Genomic DNA, 18,277 nt, shown 5'->3' on the forward strand with positions numbered 1-18,277 from the left:
CTGTGTTTGGTGTTTCCCTGAAAGGGATACCTACCACTTTTTGCCTGGTCCAGTATTTTTTCTCTTGAGTTTTCTTTGTATTGGGTGAAAGGCTAATGGATTGATCGACAGGTATTTTTGGAGTCTATTGTAAATATTCCCTTTATGACATGGCTCTTACTAGTTAAGAGGAAGGCTGCTAAGGCAGCTTTGTTTGCTTCTATTGGCATTTTGCATTAAGACTTTTCTCTCATATGTGTCAGTGACTGTAAATTGTTAATAGATACATTTGAAAAGTCCATATAATTTAAGATGGCACATGATTGTTGCTGCTTTCATAACCTTTCTATATTTTTTTTATTTAAAATGTTATGCTTATTTACAGTAGGATCTACTGAAACAATGGTGTTGATTCAAGTTGTCTGTTTTTTCAGACAATTACTTTATATTTTCCATTTTGCTGTCTGGTTTTTTAACTGCATATTGCATTTCTGTTTCCATTTATTTACAGGTTCCTCATGCCAAGCTTTTCTTAAATGTTAAGATTTCAACGCAGATTCCTTTTATGTGTGGATTTGTAGTTTCTTGTACATCACACACACATACACACTCCAAATCAGTTAAACCCTGTAAACTCTCTTGCAATTAACTAGTAAAAGAAATGAAAGGGTTTAAATATTTTATTTATTTATTTTATCTTGCTAGAAGCAAAACGTTCCCTTTTATTTTATTAATGATGGAATCTAGTGCTTCTAAAATCAACCGTTGATGGTATGCTCTTGGAGCAGACATAATGCAACCCTCCCCACATAGTCCTGGCAATATACTTCCTTTCTGATCTATAATACATTAGCAATTCCAGATGTAGGCTTGTTCTGAACAGAGGCTAATGTGCAGCGGGTTTCGTGATGTAGAAGGATGGCCTCCAGGGACTGCCTTGAAATGAACATCATCTAATCTCACTTGTGGTCTGTTATGTAAAATGACCCATTTTCTCTTGCAATTAATTCAGAAGAATGTTCATGCTATTTTTTTTAATCATTTAAATTATTTGTAACTTTTTCACTGAAAAACTTATGATCTTTAGTGAAAATCTGATCCGTAAGGGCCAGGTTGGAAAGAAGTTGAGTCACATAGGCATGATATAAAAACAGCCATAGAAAGGAACTGGCTGCTTAAATTAACAGGATATGGTTGAAGCCAATTAATTCCTCTTTGTCATAGGATACATTTATAAAAAATCATTGACGTCATGGGAGAGCAAGGATGGTCCAGTGGTAAAGGGAGACCTAGATTCAGTTCCCTACCCTGCTATTGAAAACTTGTGTGGCCTGAAGCACTTTGTTTCCATCTGTGGGATCCATTGAGTAAACCTGCTTGTTGCAAATACAACCAGATTGCTTGTAATCTGCAGTTCCTCCGGTGCTGTCAACACCAGCACTATGCTGGTAGAGTGGATATAGAATGAATAAATGAGTGCAATTATAGAAATGTGGGTCTGGAAGGGGCCTCCAAAAGTTCTCTAGTTTACCCCACTGCTCCAGGACAGAATAAGTACATTTAGACCACTCAGGACTGTTTATCTAGTTTATCCTTAAAAACTTACAATAAAGCAAATTTTGCAGCCTCCGTAGATCTGTCCCAGTGCTTAATCCACGTGCACATATGTGAAGTCTGAATGTAATGACCAAGCAAGATATTGTGTTATTTTCTTCTGGAAAATGAAGGGATTCAACCTTGGAAAAATCAGTTAAGGGGAAATGGTGGATTCTTCATCCCTTGATGCCTTTAATCAGACTTTCTGGAAGATGGGTGTTAGCCATGCACGAAGTAACCTTTAGTCACTGCCAAGGCATTGGCCTAATGGACTGTGGTCTGCAGAAGGTTACATCAGAATATCTAATAATTTATTCTGCCCTTGAACTCTGAAATATCCTCCAGTGTCTGCTGTTTACTTGACTAGGAACTGAAGGTGTACTTCAAAGGGTCTGTTTTGCTAGCTTGACTCTTCTGATCGCAAAAAATACCTTGACTCAGAAAGGGTTTTTTGTGGGGAAGGAGGCAAGGGTTGTTGGGTGGAGGCCATATGGGGAATTCTGACTTTTTATAGAAATAACAGAATTAATTACTCTTAATTTATTAATGAAGAAATAAAAAATTAAAATTAAAATGTGAAATTAGCAAGCATCAACTTGAGAGAACTGGTGAGGCTACCCTGGAGTTTTCTCTCTGCTTCTGATTACTTCACTTCACGAAACTGTAGATAAATTAGAAGTCCAGTGGAGAGCAACAAAAATGATTAGAGGTTTAGGAAATATGATTTACAACGGCAGGTTGAAAGAAGTGGGATTATTTAGTCTGGAGAAGAGAAGATTGAAGGGGGATTTTACAACAGTTTTCAAATACGTGAAGGACTGATGTAAAGAGATTGTGATAGACTGTTCCCTACAGCTGCAGTAATGGTCTTAAATGACAACATGAGATATTTAGGTTGGGGATTAGGAAGAACACCTCTTACTATGTTCCAGTGCTTAACCACCTTCAGATTACCTAGAGAGGCTGTGGACGCTCCATCCTTGGAAGTTTCTGAGAGCAGGTTAGAAAATCACTTGTCTGGGACCAGGGCAATCTAACTGGAGGTGCATGTGGCCCTCAGACTTCCAGTCCAGGCATAGCTCCCCCCACCGCTTCAGCAGCTGCTGCTGCCAGAGTCTCCAGGCTACCCCTCTCATCTTCAGCTGGGGTCAGGGTTAAGAGAGTCCATGGCCAGGTGACCTGACTGGACCCAGGGCCCCTGTGCAGCACAGCATGGGGTGCTGTCATGGTATAGTGGCATGCCTGCTGCATGTTGTGGTGGGAAGGATCCATGTGGTGTGGTATGCCAGGTGCTGGGATGTACAGTTGTGGGGGAGAGGGGTGCAGTGTAGTGTGGCATGTGGCCCTCAGTATGCAGCCAGGGGGGTGTGCAACCTGTGCGCTGTATGGCTGGAGGCCCCTGGACACTCCGAAGGTGGACAGCCCTGATTTAGACAGAGATGATCTTGCCTTGAGCAGGGATCAGACTTGATGACCTCCTGTGGTTACTACTAGCCCTATGGGTCTATGTTACTAACTTCATTAAGTTGTACAATTAATTAAATAATTTGCCAGGGATGGATTGGCCAGCGTTGATCCTGCTTTAAGCAGATGGCTGGATTAGCTGGCCTCCTGCAGTTCTTCCAGTACTATTTTTTTTTTTGTGATTTTTATGATAAAGGACCATGTGGTAATTCAGTCTGATAGGCTCTCTGGGGGACCAGAGCTAATCACTAGCACAGTAATGTGACACCTCAGTGTTGCCAACTCTTCCCATATTTGGAGTTTCTTTTAAAGCCCTAGATCTTGGAGTCATGTGACTACAACATTAATTTAAGGACAAAGTAAGTTCCTAGTCACCACATTTGCAGAGAGAAACTTGAAAATGTGAAGCCTTAAAGTTCAGAAGTCAGAAGACCAATGAAAAAGACCCCAGATGCATTATTTTTAAACATCATAGGCTGCTGCAGACGTGGAAAAACCCCCAATAATGGCACTTTACTTTAAACTCTGCACTCTCCCACGCCAAGCCCAGCACATGCCCAGAAGAGGCAGCACATTAGTTGTACTCAGCTTTCTCAACACCTGTAGAGATCAGGTGCTTTAGTGGGGCTTTTTTGGTGCTTTTATCTAATAGCTGATTGAATCAGCTTTAGCTGAAAGAGCCAAAAAGCTCCACTGAAACACCCAATCTTCACAGACACTGTGGAGCTGGGTCAAAGTAATGTGCTGCTGCTTCTGAAGCACACCCCCCCCCCCCCCCCCCCCCCCCGGTCTGTCAGTGCCCATAATGTTTTTAGCATTTTAGATCTCAGGATTTTGGGAGCCTGAATCATACTTCAGCCATGGCAATTATGAAATTAAGTCAGACCTATCTACAGCTTAGTGGTAGAGCTGGCCAGCATAGTTAAAATATGCCAGTTTTTATAGATGGCATCTGTGACAGAATGATGTGGCTGCCTTTGCTTCCTCTGCCCAAAAAAACAGGTGTTCACATATAGCTGGGTTAAGTGAGGATGGCCTTTGGTGCAGATCTGGAGAGAGGATTGAACTCAGGACTTCATAGCATGAGCCCTTAACTGCTCTGCTACTGTGTCCTGGAAGCTATTGATGGGGAATTTAATAAAACTAAGAAGCTAGTCATAAAGACCTCAAAGTTTAAGAGCAAAGCTGTTAAAATCCTTGGACTCAGCATGAAGCTATTTAAATTTACCATGACGGAGTCAACAAAAGGCATGTATATCCCTGAGCAAAAAAAAGAAGCAGGGCTCAGCCTGTAGTAAACTCCAGATGTTTGTAGTCTGGGGAATGCCCGTGTTATTCTTACAGAGGGGTTAGCTGTTATAAGGAAACAGGCAGTCTGTTAACTTGAGGAGACACTCTTATGAAGACAGTCCCTGAAAAATAATAACCAAGGAGCAGGAACACATGTTGACTAGTCAGCTAGCAAATATGCAAGAGCAAAGTGCCACAGTTGCTGTTGTGGTTCTTTTAGCTTGTGCCTGGTGGTATTTGATGTGTTTTAGTGATTTGGGAAGGGGGGGGGGGGGAGTGTGATTGAGTAACAAGATGCTGGGTGTCCAGATGAGACAGAATAATTTAGTCTACTAAAAACTAGAGAGTGAATAGTATGATTTTTAATAGTGCAGGTTTCCTGATGAAATTTATATAGGGCTTCAGTAGGGACTCAAGAGTCTGTTAACCATTTTTGGGCTTCTGATCTTTCAGCCAAGGACCATAGCATAATACAGTTTAATTGCATTGAAAGATAACAGCTTTTACAAACAATAAGTAGCAAAGTTTTGCACCCTCAGCCTGCTGGGTTTTAATTGTGGTTAGATTCTTCACCCTTGCTCAGCTGAGCAGTGTTTAAGCGGTGCTGTTAGTATCAATGAAACTACTTGGAGAGGGGAGCACTTAATCTGTCTGCAAGTGGCAGAGTATTGCTGTTTGCCATCCTGAAGGGGTTTCCTGTATCGGAGAACCAGGCAGTTAAGATGAATATTATTCTGATTCTTGCCAGTTTGCAAACTGTTGAGGAATGCAAGTTATGGCACTCCGTATTGTAGTTCCTTGCGTAACTGGCATTCCAGCGAGCTTTTCCAAATTGTCTAACAAAATATCACAATTGCTTTGTTAAACTTTATTAGAAAGTAGGATTCCTAACTGGAATTCTGTGATTAGACCCTACAAACTGCACCCAAGAAAATTGTCATCTTTGTAGCTTAATCTTGGGACTGGGGGGGGGGAGAATTTCTGTTTGTGATAAGCTATTTTTTTATGAAACTAGCCACATTTTAGAAGAATAGGAACCTCTCAAGAGTATGCTGGAACTGTAGCATAACTCTGCTTTTAGGCTGAATAAATACACGAGATTTCTGTCCTTTTTTTTTTTTTTTATTTCACAAGCCATTCTACATACTACTCTATTTACCACAGTGTGTACCCCTTCCTGACATGACCTGTCTCCTGCTGTTTAATTAGGAGACTCCTTTTTTATTTATTTTTTTAAATAGTTTCGGACTTGGTCCAAAAATCACTTAATCTCTACTGAGGTGCAGCCTCCTTGAAAGAGAGTGGCATGCAAGCTTGTTTTGAGAATCAAATTCTTATGTTGTTTTTTAAACATCATATATGTAATTTTCCAGACCCAGCTTTCTGTGGCTGATGGCTACGCTCCCTACATTCTGCACCTTTTACCTAGAGTTGTCCTCTGTCTTCAGCCATTTGCTCTTGAACTTGGTTTCCTTTTGCTCTTCTCGTTTATGTGAAACTCCTGTTGGAATTGTGTTGTACTTGAGAGCTCCAGGGCCTGCTGGGCTGACTGCCTTTGACACAGATTTCCACCTTAAAACTTTGCCATCAGGAACTAAGATTGATCTACATAGTTTTCTAAAGATGTGCATGCTGCTTGTCAAGCATTTTAGGTTTGACACTGCTGTTGTCAGTGCCAGGTCTTAAAAACAAGTAGCAATCTGAAATGCTTCCTATGGTATGTAACTCTTCCTTCAGGAACAAATTACAGTATCAGTAATTTCCAAAAAAAGGGTTTTTTTTATTGTTTGTTTGTTTTCAGACTGCAAAGTGCATAATTTTTTGTAAAAACATCAGTTGCATGTGAAGTAAAATCCATCGGAAATAAGTGTACGTACGTAAGTAAGAAACAAGCAGAGGTGAGAAACTTCAATCAGCTGAGAACAGTTCTCACGGGGGGGACGCGTTTCTCTTCTGAGCTTGAAAATCTCACGGTATCGTAATTCTAACCAGCTGCTTCCTTTCACTATGGGAAATGCCAGGTAATTCCTTTGGGCACATGCTCTTTTCCTCTTCTCTGTGCCAAGAATTGTGGAATGACTTCGGTCCTCTGCGTGCCATCCGGAGAGCTTCTCATGGGCGTTTCAGGGGGAATTGCAGCCGCTCGGGGCTGGGCTGTTTTTTGTTGCTGCTGCTGTTGTTGCACGCCAAACGCACAAGGCAGCTGGGATGGGTGTTTGTTTTTTTAATTAAAAAATAAAAATAAAGGTACGTTTCAGGTGTAATGTAACTTATTTGTGTGACATATTACTGTTTAATGGAGAGTTGGTATCGCACCATATGGATACTTACGACTTTCAATGGTTAAGCTGAGGGTGGTAACTTTTTTTCTAAGTAGATGGGGACACTGCCAATGCCTCTAGAAATGCATATCCTGTGGCAAAGTAGACATTGATACTGTAATATGACTGTATTATCCTAGGGCCCTTCTAAAGCTCTGAATAATATTTTGCTCTTCTGCCAACCGTTCTCTTCAGTTACTGCAAATAATTCTCGCTTCCATTTTAAAATGGTTTTAAAGAAAGGGCTCGGGTCTACAGGCTGCTGAGTGAAGCCTGCAAAAGGAAAAGAGGTGCAGAGGCCTGGCACTAGTACTTGGCCTGAGCCTGTGTGTGTAACACTTGTGTAGCACAGAGGAATGAACTCTCCAGAGCAAGCAAACCTCTGCACGTGCACCAAACCACCTGTTCATGGCACCTGCTCTTCTCCACTTACTTCAAGTTGGACAACAGATTACAAAAGGCCATGCTCAGCAACTCCAGATACTTGTATGCTGCAGTGACCAGGACCTGGTTCAAGGCTCACTGAAGTCCAGGGGAGTCTCTTCCTTGACTTCAGAGGGGATTGAATCAGGCCAATAGGCAGTGTATTCAGCACTACTTTCTTGCCACCCTCCTCTGCGGAGTCTTGACTAACCTAGGCCTTTTCAGGACTTTATTTTATGGTTGAAATACAAATTCAAGGACTCTCTACACGTTTTCTCTCAGCGAGAAGGTTGCCGCATATGGAAGATGCACATAGTGAAGGGGACAGATGGCCTGGGAATCCAGATTACAGGAGGCCGAGGGTCAAAGCGATCACCTCACGGCATCATTGTTGCGCACGTGGAAGAAGGAGGCTCTGCACACAGGTAAGGTAGCAGCTGTTCCTTGGTGAATTTGCATAGGTCTGATCAGTCATCTGCTTGAACCATTTCTGCAAGCTGAAGAATAAGTTTGTGGTCAGATAAACCCATGTATTACAGAAGAGAGGGATATTAGAGCTTTTCAGCCTAAATTGGTAGTGTTAGACCCTCTTAGGATGCTCCATGCAGTCCCACCTACCACCATGATTAACCCAAGGTAGAAGGGTGCTTATAGGTGTTTGGGGATTTTTCCAAAGGGAGAGTGAGGCAGGACCTTTGGATCCAAGGATTGCCTATGATGTACATTTTAATTGAGCCTAGAATATAATCAGGGACATCTGACAGCATGCAAGATTCCTCCCTCCTTCCCTCGTCACAAGATTGCATTGTTCGTGGGAACAGCCATAGGGAAGAACAGAGCTTTTTAATGTTTGGCATTGCTCCCTAGGCCATACATTGCGATAGCACCCTAGGGTTCTGTAGTAAGAAACGTGATCATGGGCTCAGCATATAGGTCTCAGTTCAGGGGAGAGGGGATTGAAGTACCCCACGAAAGCCTTCCCACAGTGGGGGAGGTAGGCCTAAGGAGAATGTGAACTATCGCTATATGCCATATGGAGCATTGTCCTAAATGCCACGCTGTGGAGATTCCTTCAAAGCCACGCAGCTCTCTGTGCATATCTGTCCTTGGGCTAATAAAATGACACCTATTTGAATGGGTTTAGATTCACCCAAGTCATGCTTCGTTCACTTCATTGCACATCAGCTTTTAAATATAACTTTCCTACACAGCATGAGCCTAAGAACCTTTATTCAGGCTCAGAATGCTTTACGCTTTATTTCCATAGGGACGGTAGATTGACATCAGGTGATGAGCTCCTAATGATCAACAGTCAATCCTTGGTTGGACTCTCGCATCAGGAAGCTGTGGCCCTCCTTCGATCGGCAGTTGGTCTAGTGCAGTTAGTGGTGGCAAGCAGGGTAGGTAACAGCATCTCATTCTCTTAATTGACAGTTGTTTTAATGCATGTTTAAAAGTGTGTGTGTGTGTTTTGTCAAGGGCAGCTTTTCAGCAATCTGTACCATTATGCATGCGTGCTTGCTCCCTTAAATTCTATAGCTGAGCTTGAAATTACACATGTAGGTCTGATAAATCTACGGTAAATGAATAGCAAGGGGGAACATCCCAGGCAACCATTTGTTTGTACAGCCTGAATAACTGTGTTTGTGCCTAGGATGGCAAACAGCATTTTCTGACAACAATACAGAATGAAACAGACACTTCCCAGCTTCTCTCCTATATGTTAACCTAACCATCTGTGTACCTGTTGTGTAGCTTTTATCTCTGCATTATCTAAATGCTTGAGGTCTCCTGATGTGTGTTTGCATTCCTTATTTCTGTTAAGGTAATGGCCTGAGGTACAGTGTTTGTTGGGGAGCTGACATGAAGTTTCATGCAGAGAGCCCCAAAGGCTTTTATTAATAATAGCTCCGTTTATCACAACAGAGAACAGAGATGTGGAAAGCTTTGTATAATTTGATTATTAAGCATACAGCAGTAGTCAGTGTTCTCTTTCCCTCCTTTGTCCTTAAATTTGTAATGTAGATCTTCGTTGCCTATCTAATTGAGAGGCATAATCTCTTCTGGATGTTCTTGCATAGATTCTCGTTAATGCCTTATATTCATATTTACCAAAAAAAAGAGAAAAAATGTATCTTGCAGGGCTGAGGAACAAGAACCAAGTTGCATGAACTTGTAGCTTTTATACTTCTATAAGTGAAGTGCATCTGAAGTCCTCTATTAGGATCAGAGTTTGGTATTAACTTCTCTGGTTTTTATCTTGAATAGAGGCATTTCAGTGAGACAGTCAAGCTCTCTTCTGAAAGTAGGGTATCAGCCTACTCGAATTCCTTCATAAGTCCTTGTCTGCTCGTGCTGCAACTGTATCTATACAGTCAACCCCAGTGCTTGCAGCAAAAAGCTCTTTGAGGTTCTCAATGTGTCAGCACATTCTCCATGGACTCCGCCAGTTCTCACATTCCTGGGAACAGGATTTGGGGGCCTAAACAATGCACCATCTAAATCTTTGCCTTGCTTATTCTCTTTGCTTTGTTTCACATAGCAAGTATTCAGATTTGTAGATCTGGTTTCTAATCAGTCAGAGATACTACAGGACAGCATTCTTTTTGAGATCCCTTTGGATGTTGTTTGCATGAAGAAACTGCTACTATATTCAGTCCAGTTGGCACTGGATTTATCTTGGAAGAGATAGCTGATGGCCTGACTCACAATTACCCTGCAGCTAGTATAGTCACTTATGCTAGTAGAAAGTGTGCAGGATAACAGAGAATCAATCTGGATGTTCAAGTATCAGGTCTGAGTTGAATTGACAGGTTGAGCGAGTAAATTGTCATACTGCCTGCTTGAACTTTCATCATCATCATCATCATATGTTCATCATCATCATTATGTTCCTTATAGCCAAGGATGACAATGCCTAAGTGAAGGTGGCCAAGTCAAAGGTTGGGGGGATACAGGCCTATGTGTGATAAGCCCCTTTGTCACAAAATTTGCTGCACTGTTCAACATCTGAGCCAGTGTGCTACTGCTATCCCATCTTTCACCCTGAATGCTCCCCCTGCCCAAGGGCATGCTGTTGCAGTTCAAGAAGGCCCATACCTTCTCTCATCTTGGGTCTCACATATTTGCAAGCAAGCGCTCCAGAGAGTTAGTTGACAGATTTTTTTTCGGTGCTCAAGTGTCCTTGAAGCACTTTCTTAGGCAACCATGGTTCCTTTTCATGTGCTGCAGATCACCACAGAGAAGCTGCTTGCCCAGATGCTTGAGCATTTGAAGATTATCTTCTGAGCCATGTGTTTGGGCCATTATAGCTGGGCCTTCACTGTTGATGACTTGAGAGAGAAATTCGGCTCACAACAGGACTTTGTCATTGTTTAGTTTGTCAGACCACTTAATTTGAACTACACAAACCTTTGTTAACCAGTAGTATGTGAAAAACCCTTACGTATATTAGTTTCTTGCTAAAAAATATACACACATCTAGATGTATATAAATAAGTGCATTTAAATATGCACACAGTATGAGCAAATGTGTAGAATATGATTTGAAGACGTAAATGGAATAATAATTTTGTAGTCTTTAAATCTTCTTGTGATATTACATCAGAGAGGAGTTTGTTCTAGATTTTCTTCTTGCACCTGCCTATAGTTATAACCACTTTAGAAATCAGTACGTGAGAAAAGGTCATTAAATGAGTTCAACTTGGCAATATAAGCTTAATGCTTAATAAATGTTTTTTGTTGTTCGTTTTAAACATTGAAACCTGTAGCTTGTTCCAGCCCCGACTTGTTAAAGTTGATGTCTTGCTTATCTGGAGCATAAATGCCAGCAATAAAATAGCAGTGCTTCATTATGCATTTGAGAAGTATTCTGCATAACGCATCCCATGCCTTTCATTATTTTTGATAGGAAACTACTGAAGCAGACTGTCTCAAGTATCCATCTACCAGTTTGCCAGACCTGCTTAGCAGCTGTGCAGTCCAGGATACTGCGTCTTTCACTGATAACAAAGAGAATGAAAAGCCAGAGGAGGAAGATGTCAAAGGAGGGAGTACATCTCCCGAAGTGCAGGGTGCTGTAAGTGTGACTTTGAAAACTCTTTTCTCAGTTATCCAATTTGGTTGTCACACCAAAAAATGTGACGGGCTGTCTGTGGTATTAAACGAGCTCTTCCTTTGTGTTAGAAGTGGTCAGCAGAAACCTGAACCATGGTGTGAAATGCTTGAGATCAAGCTATCTTGTATTCATACGCTGTAGTAAAGCTTGGTCAAAGCGGATAAAGTAGCATTGCAAGTTCCTACATTCTCTGAGTTATTTGTGGCTGCGACCTTTTTTACCCCCTTAGTACATTGCTTCACATGCACTTTTAATGCTTTTAGTGAAGTTACTGAAGCGTGTGGGTTGTAGTATATTTCTTTTTTTTTCTGTAGCAAAATTCCTCTTATGGCATCTGTACTGTATTTTGAAACCTTTACCCAGTTTTACTCGTCCATTTGATGTGAACAGGATTTTATCTGAGTGTGAGCTTCAGAATTTGGACTATAGCTTAAGGGATAACCTCCCTTGGATTCCATTCAAAGCTGCATTTAATAAAGACTAAATGGAAGATAGCAATGATTTATTTACATTGTGCAGTAACTAGAAGCCCCAATGCTGGACCAGGATCGCCTTGTTCTACGTACCATACAAACACAGAACAAAAACAAAGTGCTTCCTGTTTCGATATAAGATAAGAGAAAGCAGGTGGGCCTGACTGAAATCTTGTTTGTTTATAATAAACCTGAGAGAACCCTTTAGAAAAAATCAGACAACCATGTAATGCAGCATAGCTAATATAGTAGAACCTGGACCTGGGGGGTTCCAGCTGCTCAGTTTGCAGTGGGTTGCTGAATTAAGGACAAGCCATTCAGTTATCTTCTTCAGCCTTAGGGCCATGTCTAACAAAACACTTAGTATGTATTAAATACACTTGACTTGAGCATCCACATGTTCAAGCAGGAGGACCTGATGATCTGTAAGGTCCCTTCCAACCCCTAACGTCTATGAAATGATGAAACACATTAAGTGCACTTGTATCATAGCAAAGTTGCATCTTTCCCAGCAAGGAAGCTCTCCAGATCATGTTAATGAACACATGCTGAACTAATTTCAGACTGCTCTGTGGAGATAATGTGGTCAGTTATGGTCCTGGGGCTAGAACCCACAATCGACTGTTTTTGTGGGATTGTGGGCCCCAGGACTGAATGGGAGTCTCAAACTGGTTCTGATCCCTGGGCACCTGCAGAATCCAGCAGCAGGGGCAGCCCCCTCTCCTAGGCACTCTCTGCCTGCTACCAGCAGCAAAAACCTGGCTTAGAAGACTCTAGTGAGCATTACTATGTGCTCAGAACACATTTTGACTTTTGCTAATGCCTACTACAATCTAAATAAAACATCTGCTAAGCGTCCTGTCCAATAAGCCATGACCTCAGAGGGCACCGCTTCTCCACTCAGCTACAGATTATCATTGGTCCTGCACCAGAAAAGTGGCACCTTTTGAAATAAAAGCCAAAGAAAACAGCTGGAGCACCTCAGCAGCCCCACACAACTATGTGCGGTTGCTGCATAAGCTCCCAATTGCTTGGCAAACCCTCGTTTTTGATGGGACAATAAGGAACCCAATCTTGCAAAGTATCAAGGTTCTGCTATACCAGGGGTGTCAAACTTGCCCAGCCCCCTGGGCTGGAACCCAGCTGTGGCACTCCTCACGGGCCAGATGTGGGTGCAGTGGTGGGGCGAGCAGCAGCTGCAGGGGTTAACAAAGCTTCTGCTCTTTCCCTACCGCCAACATGTGTTCCCTTCGAGGCTCTGTGCCCTGGATTTGGACAGCAGGACCTTCCCCTCTACCAGTCCCACAGATCATACAACATGGCTCCACTGGCTGGATCCAGCCTATGAACCTGAAGTGTGACCATTATTCACTTCATAGTGGTGTTTTCTCAGAGAGTGTCTATCCAGTTGACCTTTATCTCTAAACTTCCCTGCCCTAGGTTAATCCTACACATGGCAGCTTAGCATTGTTGATATATGAGTTCATTACTATGCAGGCTGCTTCTCTGTGGGCACAGACAGAAATGACATTTGTTGTGCTGTCAGCCCCTTGCAATTTCTCTAAAGCCATGTCCAAACAGAAGAGTGTGGCTTCAGACTCCTTCCAAATTTGTATGAGGGTTCAAATGAAGCTGCTTCTAAGTGGGGCAACATAATTTTCTGGCTGCAGCACAGCGAGCTGCAGCTACTGTCTCTGGATGGGAGGGGGGAGAAGGCAGGGAAGGGAGGTCCTTTCCTGGGAGTCCCATGCTGCCATGCTGAGGCACCCCCCTGCCTGCCTGGTAGCAGTGAGGGGCACAACTCCATGCCACTGCCCCCACTGCTGCCAGGCAGGCAGGGGGCATCTTGCCGTGGCATTGTGGGGCTCCCAGAGGTGGCAACAAGCTTCCCCGCCTGGCCCCACTCTGCCCTGCTATGCTGGGTCCTGCCCACTGGGCTGCGGAGGCTCTGGGGGGAGGACGGGGCAGCAGTGTTGGAAGCCCAAGCCTGCAGGGGGCAGCTTGCCCCTGCCCTGGGCACACATCTGGGCACACATCTGGGCAGCACATGCCCCCCTGCCCTGCCCCACCCCAGGAGTGCATGCAGTAGTAGAGCTAGCTCCCCTCCCTGCCCCCCAGACAAACCACCCATAACCCCATCCCACTCCTCATCCAGGCCCTGTGGCCATGCATGGTCTCTGGCCCAAAGTTCAATGCACCACTTAGCTGCGGAACAGCCCTAGCCCTACCTAGCCCCAATCTCAGACCTGCCCAACTCATTCCCTCCTTCCCTCCCTTTGTGGGTCTCAGTGCTCCCCCCCACCCCCCCCGGTGAGACTTATCTGTGTGAGCTGCTCTGCAGGCTGCCTGGTGGCCATGTGCACATGCATATGTGCATGTGCACATGGTTCTCTGCCTGACCATCCTCTTCCTGCTCCCCCCAGCTCCTGGCAGGCTGGAATTCTGCCAGCCTGCAGACAGACAGCTCTTTGCAAGAGTGGAAAATCCATGTTTCTGTTAAAATTAAAAATCTGTGTTTTTCTCAATTAAAAGGGAAAAGCTGCATTTTTTTTTTCTCTGTTTTCCCCTGGGAAACAGAGAACCTGGATCCCTGCTGATGAATCAGATGTAAGAAATCCTGTGCTTGGTCTTGAGCTGTGTATAGCTATTTGGGAGATGTTAGATTGTATTTAAAATAAGTACCTGATCAGGATTGGGGCGGGAGGAGGGGGTGGGGCAGCAGGGTCTATGGGACAGGGGTTACTGGGGTCTAGGAGGTTTTGACAGGATCAAAGGGGCTCACAAGGTCTGTGTGATCAGGGAATATTTTTAGCCTCCCAACCTCTCCCAGACAAACAACTGCCACGTACAAACCTACCCCCCCCCCCAAGCCCTCTCGCGTGGTCCCCCCCCCCAGTTTACTTCCTCAGCTCCTGGCATCAGTGAACTCTTATAAAAGTGGCACCGGGAATGGCTTGTGGGATGGGGGGGGGGGGAGGGGGGGTGTCTATCTGGGGGTGGGGGGGAAGGGCCAGAGGGCTATAACTAGCCCAGTGTCAGGAAGCAGGTAGGAAAAGCTCAGCCCTGGGGCTGGGGCCAGTGGCCTGCAATGGGAACTGTACAGAAGTTCACTTAGATTGGGTCTAGCGAGACAGATCTAAGTTGGACTACCTTGGAGGTGCATTTAACTTAGATTGGCTTGGCCACTTTTAAACCTATCTAACTGTCCTGAACTTCTGTACAGTTCGCATATAGATCCACTTAACTAGCACAAGGTCTGCATCTGGGAGAATTAAGTTAGATTGGGTGGCCGTTTTTACCATGGTCTAACCGTCCACTAACTTTCCCAAATGCCTGTACGCAGCCTTTCTGTGCCCTGCACAAGTAGAAACACTCTTGCTGTCCTGCATGTAGAGCATCGCACAGCCTTTCAAGGACCAAGAGGATTTGCTTCTTAATAACAAGGCACAGAGGCTGATCAGACTGTCAATATATGATGCCCAGTCATAAGGCACAGTACAGTTGTGTACATCACTGTAGCATGGGTATGGGAATAATAATGATTTTCCGACATTTGATAATAACTATGGCCAGGTACAGACATTACACTTTTATTGGTATAAGTGATTGGAAAACGGTTTATACCTGTAATGGAGCAGAAGGTTGGTGCACATCGACTGGTTTAAAAATGGCAGAACCTGGTCTAAGATTTGCGCCCCCCACCAAGGGGCAAATTTGTATTCTGTTCACTACTGATTTTTAAACTACACCACTTACAGAAAATCATGCAGCTTAGATGGATTCCGCCTCAGGGTTTTAAATGCCTGGTTATAGCCTATGTGACTTAATTTGTAACATTGAGCAGGGCTAATATAAGTATGATACCAGGTATATAGGAAAACCCCAAGCACATACTTTCTGCCCTCAAGCCTTTTATATTTGCAGTAAAAAAAAACAAACAAAAAAAAACTGTGCTTTGCAGGTGCTGAAATAACAAATGTGTGAATGCTTTAGCCTGGTTCACAATGACCATTGCACTTTTCTTTTTTATTTCTCATAAAAGTAGTTGATATGTTACAGAATACTGTAAATAAGAGAGGATGGTTGTTCTAATCTAATCAAAATTATATATGTCTGTCTTGCCCATGGGAGATGCTGCAACCCAGGTGGAACATTGAGACTGAGACCATGATTTGAGCTGGGATAACTGGATTTGAAGCCCAATTCTCTTGCTGACTTCGGCGAAATCTTCTTATCTTTGATTCTCAATTTTTCCACTTGTAAGAAGAGGAGGATGGTGACGCTTACTTATTTTGGCTGGGGTTTTGTGAGGCTTTAGAGATGCAATCAGTCTCATCAGTTTTAAAAAGGTAGTTTTGGAGACTCTGTCTGGTCTTCTCTCCCACTGACCGTTTTTGCATTTTGAGACTAGATTCCTATTTTCCCTCACCCCTGTTGCTGTGTGAAACCCTCATAATAAGAAAAAGCAAACCAATCATCACAATAGAGGAAAACTGAAATGAACATGCACAAGCTCATAGCCAATCCACTTGTTAATAGCCTCTTTAATCTCTTTGAAATATAGTTACTACAGGAATTATTGTAATAATAGTACAACCCAAGTAATAACTTGGGTTACAAAACTTAACTTGATTTTTAAGTTAATGGGTTTAAGGTTAATTAAAATAATATACGGTGAGATGTTTGAAAAACACTCAGTATTGTACTATTCTTTTCCCATTGATTTCAATGCAAACTTGGTTAATTTAGTGCTGAGTACTTTGGAAAAGCAAAACACAATTTATAATCTTAATGTATTACTATTCGTACATTAGCACCTAGCCTGCTAGATACCGGATAATACAAAGTATTTGGTAAAGAGCAAATCAATATCACTTACTGCAGTTCTTTAGGACCTTCCTAGGAGAAATCCAATACCACTTGAATATGCACAGTGAGGTTTATAACAAATGTATGTTTGAATTCATAGGATCATAGAAAAGTAGGGCTTGAAGGGGTCCCTACCTCATGAGGTCATCTAGTCTAGCCCCTCCTCAAAGCAGGATCATTCCTGACTCTACCATCCCAGACAAGTGTCTCTGTAACCTGGTCTTGAAGACTTCCAAGGATGAAGATTTCACATGTCCTCTAGATAGCTTCTTCCAATGCTTGATGACCCTTGCAGTCAGAAAGTCATCCTAATCTCTAAACTAAATTTCCCCTGTTGAAGCTTTGGGCCATTGTTCCTAGTCCTGTCCCTTACAGTCAGAGAGAGAAGTTTATCTCCACCTGTCTTTGAAGATTATCAAATACCCCTTCAGTCTCCTCTTCTCCAGACTAAGTAGCCATAGTTCTTACAGCCTTCCCTCATAAATCTTGCCTTTGAGGCCCTCATCATTTTTGTTGCTCTGTGCTGGACTCTTTCCAAACTGTCTGCATCCATCTTGAATTAAAAAGGTGTCAACATTTATATATCAGAACTGAGCTGCATATGATTGACATACTTTTTAAAAATTGATCTTTCTTCAGAGGCTGGATGTTCACAATTTTCCCTACATTTTTAGGGATCTTGCTCTTACATTACTCTATATATGTTCAGCCAAGCAGCAGTCTCATCTCAAGCTGCTGAATAACTCACTGTAGAAAAGTTGAGTGGCACTTGAAAACTACAGCTTTACAGAGCTATTGCTGTTATGGCTTGCTTAAAATCTATTCATTGCATTACATTAAAGGAAAAGTTTCATAAAAAGGATTCAATTGGAGCTCCTTTATTACACTGTCTGGCTATGTAAAGCTCTGTTTAACATGAAACATCCCTTCAAGTTATAAATTTAATAAAAAATTGTGCTGCTAGGCAGAAAAAGCATTCTATTAATATCCTGAAAGTGCATTTTAGCCAAAATGGTCCGTAACTTCACATAGGAAATGCTGAGATGGGACCATGTTGTGCTAAATTACCCCCAATCACACTTGGGATTTTAATATAAAAAACATATGATTCTAATCCTTGTGGTACAGCTTCCCTAGAACTTGCAAGATTTCCCTGATTTGTGTGCAAGTGAGAGGGGAAAGGGCAAGTAAAAGGCTGTTCTCTTCTTTTCTTTTTGTGGGGAGTTCTTCTATATTGCATGAATTCAAATCCCTTGCCAGGCAGGCAAGGTTCTTTGCATAGATGTGATATCTTTTATTAGACCGACTGAGTAACTCAGTTGTTCTAATAAAAGATATCACATCTATGCAAAGAAACTTGCCTGCTTATGTCCTTTCACCAACACGACTACAACTGAAAACCCAGCAATCCCCTGCCAGGCCACTGTATCACTGGGGCAAAATGCATAAGCACACAAAAAGATTTTGCTAAGAATTTCCAGTGTCTCATGATGTAGGGGTTCTGCAGTTCTTGGCCATCTGGTTTCAGGCACCTAAAAGAGGGTTGACTCTTTTTTTCAGAATATTAGCTCGCAGAACTTTCAGGACATCTCACCCTTAAGGTAGCCTTAAGTTGAGCATGCAAAAAATGAGGGACTTGTGATCTCGAGTTGCTTCCTACATCCTTAGCCATTATTTCTGTTTCTGGCGCTGTTATGTTGCTCTGAGCAAAACAATAAATGTTAATCCTCTCATTGTTCTTGCTG

The 18,277-nt window shown here is 42.8% G+C and overlaps 1 protein-coding gene across 4 annotated transcripts in view; it reads left to right on the top strand.

Annotated features, from left to right (window-relative positions):
- PDZD2 (PDZ domain containing 2) overlaps positions 1-18,277 on the top strand; it is a 330,694-nt gene that overhangs the window by 240,152 nt on the left and 72,265 nt on the right. For 3 of the 4 annotated variants that reach the window (XM_059725248.1, XM_059725249.1, XM_059725251.1), the window contains 3 exons: positions 7,356-7,498; positions 8,341-8,473; positions 10,984-11,151. The exons of the other annotated variant lie outside the window; for it this stretch is intronic. In XM_059725248.1, the coding sequence (XP_059581231.1) occupies positions 7,356-7,498; positions 8,341-8,473; positions 10,984-11,151 (444 nt within the window). The remainder of the gene's footprint in view (positions 1-7,355; positions 7,499-8,340; positions 8,474-10,983; positions 11,152-18,277) is intronic. 4 annotated transcript variants of the gene reach the window in all.

This window comes from Alligator mississippiensis, chromosome 3, assembly GCF_030867095.1.
Source record: "Alligator mississippiensis isolate rAllMis1 chromosome 3, rAllMis1, whole genome shotgun sequence".
Classification (NCBI taxonomy): domain Eukaryota; kingdom Metazoa; phylum Chordata; order Crocodylia; family Alligatoridae; genus Alligator; species Alligator mississippiensis.